The 8,214-nt window shown below is 40.3% G+C and overlaps 1 protein-coding gene across 6 annotated transcripts in view; it reads left to right on the top strand.

Annotated features, from left to right (window-relative positions):
* The window catches only part of EBF2 (early B-cell factor 2), a 143,777-nt gene that overhangs the window by 115,952 nt on the left and 19,611 nt on the right, over nt 1-8,214 (top strand). For 3 of the 6 annotated variants that reach the window (XM_009884129.1, XM_009884130.1, XM_009884131.1), the window contains 3 exons: nt 1,692-1,809; nt 3,599-3,729; nt 4,299-4,425. In XM_009884129.1, the coding sequence (XP_009882431.1) occupies nt 1,692-1,809; nt 3,599-3,729; nt 4,299-4,425 (376 nt within the window). Of the gene's footprint in view, nt 1-1,691; nt 1,837-2,778; nt 2,799-3,571; nt 3,730-4,298; nt 4,426-8,214 lie in introns of all 6 variants that reach the window. The other 3 variants (XM_009884128.1, XM_009884126.1, XM_009884127.1) reach the window with 3 other exon arrangements.

Below are 8,214 nucleotides of genomic sequence, written 5' to 3'. Positions count from 1 at the left end.
TAGAGGATGCTCAGCACTTATCTTCTAAACAGAGGACTATCTGTTGCTATTACTCGGGCTACAGGGATCTCGGCAACTCTTCCTGAAATGTGGCTCTTGTATTGTGCGCTACATTTACACCCAAATGGTTATTCAAACAGGGAACGTGTGTATACTTGAAGTCTGCATATATTATAAAGATCTCATACTGAGAGCATGTGGGTGTGTGTTTATCACATACGTACCTTGTGTATGTGAGGTCATATAAGTATATATTATATAGTGTAACTGTATATATATGATATACATTTTATTTACATTTGGTTACAATTTAAACACTTGTCGTAAATATTTCAGACACTGGAATAATTCAGGTCTATTCCCCTGTTGCCATGGTGTGCTCTGTGCTGGCCAGTGAGAGATTAAAATTTATTTCCATTGTTTAACGGAAAATAATGAAGTGCATCTGAGTAGGTTCAGCTATGTCATGCGGGAAATGTTCACTTTGGACAGGAGTCTCACTCCACCCAAATGTGCAATGATGAAATCCGTTGGCACACAAAAGCAACACATTTTGTGACAAGAATGCTTGAGAAGTATAAGAGTACAGTATGACAAGAGCCTTTTGGAATGAATTAAACTTGTCTCAGGAAAGAAAGTATTCTTTACGCTAGCATAATCCTGTAGGAGGGCGAGGTTTCTTCTGCTATATGCTGAATATAGTTTGATCAACAGTTAGAGCTTGACATTCTCTTACCTAGACTATGACAGCTGTATCTGTGAAAATTCATGAACACATCCAGGGTCCGGTTCTCAATAGCTGTGAATTACTGTAGATGTGTGGCAGCTGAATGGAGTTAAGCTGATTTACACCGACTAATGGTTGAAACCTGAAAGTTTCAATAAGATGCATCTTCTTTCAGTAGTTCAAACACAGTTTGTTTATTTTTTCCTAAAAGTTTGTGGTTTAAAGGTGCATATATGTCTGGATTTATAGGACTTACAGCTTTGGATGTTGTATTATAAAGGGAAAACTAAGTGGGATTAATTAACATATACAGTTACTTCCTCTAAGAATTCATATGTTATTAGAACACAGCAACATGAGTCATGGAGGCTAAGGTGTAAAAACTGCTGCTTGGTTTGCAGTCCTCTGGCTCAGATGATTGTCAAGAGCCACTAAGCATGTGTAGATCAAAAACCAGACGTGGTATTAGGTACTGTTTTCACGTAGTAGGAGTTTCCATTTCGCTCAGTCAGTGGAGACTGTATTTTCGGAGCAGATGCAGATACATTTGCATGTGTGTGTGGTACAGCAGATGGCTCTGAATCTGCATGTATGTATGAGAGGGCAAATTGCTGTGGTGCTCTGCAGCCTGCCCTCCTGGTTGGTATATATAGACCTCTTTGCCATCAGCTATGCTACAGTGCATCATAGCAAACTACATCTGGGGCCATCTGCAGTAGCTGGTTCATTATACTGTAAGGACTTTATACGGCCCTTAGGATGCTATGTTAAATGGAATTAATGCATAGAATGAAGGCTGAAAATATTTTCTCCCCTTCTTGTTAGGGAGTAAACCGTGCAGGACGTGATGCCGTTTTACAAACAGAACAGGGTTTTAACTGAACTGAATAATTAATACTTAACAAGTTGAATTTCAAAGTAATTGTTTACCTGCCTCCTTTTTCTTCCCTGTCCAAATATCTAGGTTGTGCTATCAACAACAGTGAATGTTGACGGACACGTACTGGCAGTGTCTGACAACATGTTTGTTCACAACAACTCCAAGCATGGACGGAGAGCAAGGCGACTTGACCCCTCGGAAGGTAGGTGGGATATTTGTATGAAGAACAGTACACAAATGAATGCAGAAGCATATTACCCATTCTTCAATTTCTGTTTGTTTTCAGGAGGGAAGGAGAGCTAAGGGGGAGCTACAGAACCTCAGGGGGTTTAGAGAAGGAAGAGGCAGGAAAACAGTGTCTACTGCATGCAAAATACGATCCTTTTTACATCTAAGAGACTGGCTCCCCCTTCCTCCCCCAATTTATTAATTAGTTCGTAGTGCAAAGATGAAAAATATAGAAACACTAAGTATTATCTGAATTTCAGACTTCTCATTCAGCTGGGATAGATTTGATTTCAGGCAAATTAGGCAACATGACATCTTAGTTAAACAGAACTGTTACAGCACAAGATGTGTATGAAAAAGTGTCACTAGTTCCCTTAAACAAACTCTGTGCAAAGCATAACGATGCACAGAAGGCAACTGACACTAATTGATTTTAGTTTGTTTGCCTAAGCAAGACTCATGGCCATCTACAGCCTGGGTTTTGGACTATATTAAAGCAATTACAAATTCTTGTATCTGTTAAGCTTCAAAATGGTTGGCCCCTCCTCTCCCTCTTCCCATGCATTCATTACCAACACATTCCACCTCTCGCACGCAGACAGTACTCAAAATTACTGGGAAATGCTATCTGTGTCTACTTTTCCCTCCCCTGCAGCTAGTGAAAGTGAGAAGAGCTAGTGATGTTAGTAGAAAAGACAAGCAAGGATATTATTTCATTATAATGTTTTGCTGCCCCACTTCTTAACTGTGCCCTATATCAACCTAAAAGAAGAATTAATGAACTGGAAGAAAATGATTGAATCAGTAAAGAATTCAGAGTGGTGTTAATTCTCCCCCAGCGGGCAGTGAAATGGTAGAAGGAAAATCCCAGGATTCCTAGCCTAGGAAGCCATCCAGTTTTTCCTTGACTGATTGGATGTGATTGACTGGCTGTTCAAAGGAGTCTCATGTTTTTGGAGCACTGCCAAAGTTCCCCTCCACCTCTGACCCTGTCAACATTGGGAATGGAGTGATGGATTGACTTTGGTTATGGCCTGGAAACCATATTGGGTTCCTGATGGGATGTATAGTCCAGAGGCCTTGAACATATGGAAGAGAGGAGAAAAAAAAAAATCTACTCTATAAAATCAAGAAAATTATTAGAAATTGTCTCCTGATAGGAATTGGAGGAAACATTTGATATTCTCGTATCTTTTTTACCCATTGATAAACTAAATAAATCTTAATCTACCTCTCTTTCCACAGGGTTTAGCTTTTGTGTGATCATATGCTAATGAGTGGGGTTTTTTTAAACAGCCTCTGCACAATCATTTAAGCATTTCATTTTTACACCCACTACAGTTGGCCTATTAGGCTTTAATGACACAATGTTAAGTGCCAGTAATGAATAGGCAAGTAATTAACACAAGTAAGGCAGAAAACATGCTTTTATTTATTTATTTATTTATTTATTTATTTATTTACTGGGCTTTGTGGAATGGTAAAGCAGCCTTCATGGGTGAATGGCTGGAGGGAACTTGTCCTAGCAGGGAATTGGTGCAGCCGTGACGCTGCAGCAGTGCAGAAACTCCCAGGAGGGGGCAGGTGAAGCTGCGCCAAGCTACAGTTTGCATCAATATGACTCAGGACTGCTCGATGTGCACAGAAGTTGCTTCCACCCATCTGCTGCAGGGGTTTGCACCCAGTACTGCAAACAGTCTCAAGACTGTGTGGGAGAAAAGAACCATAACCTGAATCTCTGATGTCCTTTTTGTTTTGTTTAGCCACACCGTGCATCAAAGCGATCAGCCCAAGTGAAGGCTGGACTACAGGGGGAGCAATGGTGATCATTATTGGGGACAACTTCTTTGATGGGCTGCAAGTTGTATTTGGAACCATGCTTGTATGGAGTGAGGTAGGTAGGGGTGCTTCCCTATTGCTAACCTGAAGAAACACTCCTTTTCTGAGGAGAGGAAAGGGAGGGGGAACAGCGTTGATTCCCATTCCAATAATAGTACAAAAATGGTGGCGTGTAAAGTGGGCCATATAAACCTGTGTGAAGGGGATTCATGGAGCATGTTTAGTCTGTGGAACTCCTTGCTGTGTGATATTATTGAGGCCAACTGCTCAGTAATGTCCAGAAAGGAACCGGAGGCATCTGGGGACAAATAAAGGTAAACAAATAAATAAGGGTTAGAGTGCAGGAAGGAGAAGGAATTCCCTCTGGGCCCATAAATAAGCCAGCAATTAACCAGTGGGCATAAGCAGTACAGTTTTCCTGGTGACAATTTGTCCTAAAATGTGTCTTCCTCTCCTGCAGGCAAGAAACTAGAGCGCATGTACCACTTGCCTCATCTACAGTGTCTCCTATATAGGAATAAGCAATGCATTTAGTCATAAAGCATGTTTGGAGGGTGAAAAGTGAAAGCGGAGGGAATAACGCAGACATGTCATAATCGTACCTCTCCTTTTGTTATTTCCCAGCTTATCACACCTCATGCCATCCGAGTTCAGACACCTCCACGTCACATTCCCGGGGTGGTTGAAGTGACATTATCGTACAAATCCAAACAGTTTTGCAAAGGCGCACCAGGCAGGTTTATTTACACAGGTAGGTGATTGTGATTTACGCTGGAGGAGCTTGAACTCAGAGCCTCTTTGTTTTGGTAATCGCTATTGACAACTCTCTGCTTGCTTTCTTTCTTTCTTTATCTGACCTCTTGCTGTTGGAAGGCCACACTGCTTGTTGTGACGTTTGGACATGTAAGGAAATAGCTTCATTGTTGTGCAGAGGTGCTAAGGCACCGTTAGTACACATGTTAATATTTTTTCCAGATTAGAGCTCGTGCTGTGGTGATGTGAGTCTGCGTATAGATGCATAGAGTGTACAGGAACATGATAGCATTGTTCTACATACTGGAAGATGTTTTATTTATAACAGTATTTATTTTACATTTCCCTCTTGCTGGGGATAACCTTTCATTTTCAAGATAATCCCAGAGGACAAGGAGAGCATCTTGTATCGAGAGACACCAATGAGCTGAGTGGAAAATAAATCTGTTGGTGTTTTTGTATTCTTAAATGGATTATCACCTTTTTTAGTGTCCTATATTCACCTCTGCTAGCAGGAGAACATTATCTAGAGAATTGAAAGAAAAAAATCACATGGGACCAGATGACCATCTCATGGAACTGTCAGTACCACTAGTAACAATGATGGCATACAACATATACACCAAAGTTTCTGTAGTCTGTTATGAATGGCTGGAGAATAATGGTGCGCTGAGTTCTAAAGGGTGGATTTGTGTTTCAGTTGAATGTCTTGCTCCCACCAAATCATATTCAGATTTCTCAAAATGGAAGGATTTATTTAATTTTTTAAAGCTTCTTACTACAAAAAATCTGCATTAAATAATCTTTGTGTATTATATTTGACATATTTAAAATCATAATTTAACTCAAAAATAATAATGAAGGCCCAAGACATTTTTTATTAAAAATTCTAAGGTAAAAACTTAACCACCTGTTGAGTGAATTGGTTAGAATTTTTCCAAAAGTAGAAAAATTTGAATGAAAATCTGACGCTTTAGGACTCTAGAAAGAACCAATGATTTGTGAAGCTCATGTTACTGTCTTACAGTGTTTATATATCCTTCATTAGCACACATGCTAAATTAGAGTTTAGTTATGTATGTGGAGAGGTATTTATTCATACAACTACCACACCTAGAAACTTGCAGCGAGAATTAAATCTTTCATTATACTAGCTGTTCTAATGAAATATAAGCTTAACTGGCAAAGGATTATTTTTGTTATGATAGAGGTCTGATCCACAGTTAATTGAAGATACTGAAATGATAGCCATTGACTGAAACTGGCTTTGAATCAAGCTGAAAGAGGTTAGGACTTTGTTCTGATTTGGCACCAAAATCACCTTTGTGCAGTGCAAAGTCGTTCTGGAATTATTCCTGGGCTTGGGAGAGCAGGGTGGGGCTAAAAGCTTTTGAAATACATTTTCTTCTAAGGCAGAGCATTGATTCACTGGTCTCTGGGAAAAGACGAATCTAATGTCTGAGCAGGTTAAACCTATCTATCTCCTTTTCCTGAGGCATAACTGGCAAAGCCATCGAACGGGTTAACGTTTCAAATCTGCATGCAAATACAATCATGTTTCTAAAGAGATGGGACAGGTTAACTTAGCGGAGTCTGGCACTCCTTACACAAAGGAGCAGCGTCATTGGTTCACGGGTAGTACAGGGCTCGTAGGGGCTGCACTGGGCCGGATGCCTTTACCTTCAGAGAGAGAGACTGTTAATTCTTTGGTTATTATTACAGATTTAAATGTAAAGTCCTTCCGTGCCATTTTTTGCTTCTTGAGGCTTTGATAGCACAGTGTCTTCAACACAAGCGTTACTGAGGGCCACCATCCATGTGCTGCTGGTACCTGCGCGGGAAGAGGTTCAGGAACGGAGGGATATGGGGATGTGTAATAGAAATGTGCCTTCCTCTACAAAGAAAAGCCTTATTATTGTAAAGCTGGTTTAAGTGCAAGACTTCCTTGTACCATCTAGAGGGGACTTGAGTCAGACTGCAGTGCAGTTCTTTGACATGTTAAGTAGGGTGCTTCCCCAAAAAAGGACATGAAGATGTATGTAGAAGCCAGCAGAAGAGAAGAAAGTTAAATATACTATTCCTGTTTTACTGCTGTTATTGGCATAGGGATATCTGTTAGCATTCTCTGAGGAGTGAGTGGGTGCTTACTGCCATATGTTACAAAACAGCATTTCACAGAAGATGCCGAGCTGTTAGAGTGAGGGTAGAACAGACAACTTTTCAATCTGTCTATTCAAGAACCTGCAGTTCTCCCACCATGGCAGGCAAAATGATAAACACAGCTATTAGGTAGAAGCTCACCTGTATAATCAATTCCCCCAGGTTGTTGCTGCTAATAGCAGTAAAAACAACTTCTAAGCTATGAAAATAATATGGTGGCTTTTTTTTTCCTTTCCGTGGCTGTGCTATCAGAAAACTGCTGTGATCCCGCTGTGAACAAATGCATTGAATTGTAACCTAGACAAGGCATATTCAGGCAATCAAGGTCCTTCTGTCTGTAAGTCTTCTTCAGACCTTCCACAACAAAATCTGATAGAAATATCAGATTTTATCAGAAAGGTGGGAGCATCAAAGATGCACAGTTCCAGCACGTTTTTGTGAGAATGGAAAATGCTAAGAGAGAGCTGCATTAGTCCTGTACTGAAGGAAAGGGTGAAGAGCTCAACCACGTTATTAGACAGCAGAGAAACTACCAGAAAACAGCCTCAGGTTGTTTAAATGCCACTGCCCACAGAATGCACGTGTGTATCCATAGCACTCCGTTAAATATACTCCGTAGCAGCACAGAAGTGCAGCTATTTGTTGGGTAGAGTGCAGCAGACAAATACCACACCAGATACTGAAGAGGAAAGTCCAGTAGGTTTTATAATGATTGGTACGGTAGTCCTGTGCATCTGAACAAATATCTGTGGTTTTTTCGTGATAATTGAATTTTATTATTTTCTTGGTAATTTTAGTACTTCATATTGCAGTATATTCCTCCAGGCTGTCACAAAGTTTATAGATAACACATCAGAGAATGCCATAGGCTGGGAGACACAAATAGGACCACTTCCCTCTTGAACTGTAGTTGCCTTTATAAATGAGAATTTCTCCTCTAAATACCTCCCCTTTACATTCAGCCTGCACTCTGCAAAATCCTAAGAAACGCGGAGGCATTAACATCAAGCCCAGGAGACTGAAAAGTGTGAAATCCTGCAAACTAAAAGCACGGGAAGATGTAGTTCTGTCAGAACTAATAACAGCAGCAACAACTAGCAGCCCCGGTACTATCAGGGTCATGTCGTATTAAGTCCTTCATAATTATTAAGTGCTGAGATACAACCTCAGATGAAAAGCACAAAGGGTCAAGTCATATGAAAAATACTGAGTAGCTGGCTATAGGTACTTCACAGGTATGACAAGAATAATTATTCATATCAAACCAGACCTCAGAGGGCTCATCAGGGCCTCGCTGCATCAGACACGGGCGGCCAGTTACAGAAAGACACGTGCTTCCATTTCATACGTGAGGCACTGCCACAGAAGGATGAAGAAAGGTTAACCACTTGCCTGTGGTTATACAGGAAATAGACCTCTCAGGTTCTAGTCATATCCTGTGATCGTGGGAACACCAATAATCTTCTAAAACGTGGAAAGAGAAAAACAGTGAACTTAGTATTGTGTGTGTCTTTCTATGCCCTCAATATTTAATATACAATCAAATATTAATGTTTGACCTGATTATACTTGAGCTTTTTTCTTCTTTTTTTAGTCACAATAAAACAGGTTGTTTGAAGAAGAAAAT

This window comes from Charadrius vociferus, unplaced genomic scaffold (genome assembly GCF_000708025.1).
Source record: "Charadrius vociferus isolate BGI_N301 unplaced genomic scaffold, ASM70802v2 scaffold384, whole genome shotgun sequence".
Lineage (NCBI taxonomy): Eukaryota > Metazoa > Chordata > Aves > Charadriiformes > Charadriidae > Charadrius > Charadrius vociferus.
Note: the sequence above shows the minus strand (reverse complement) of the source record. Positions and strands in the feature narration are given on the sequence as shown.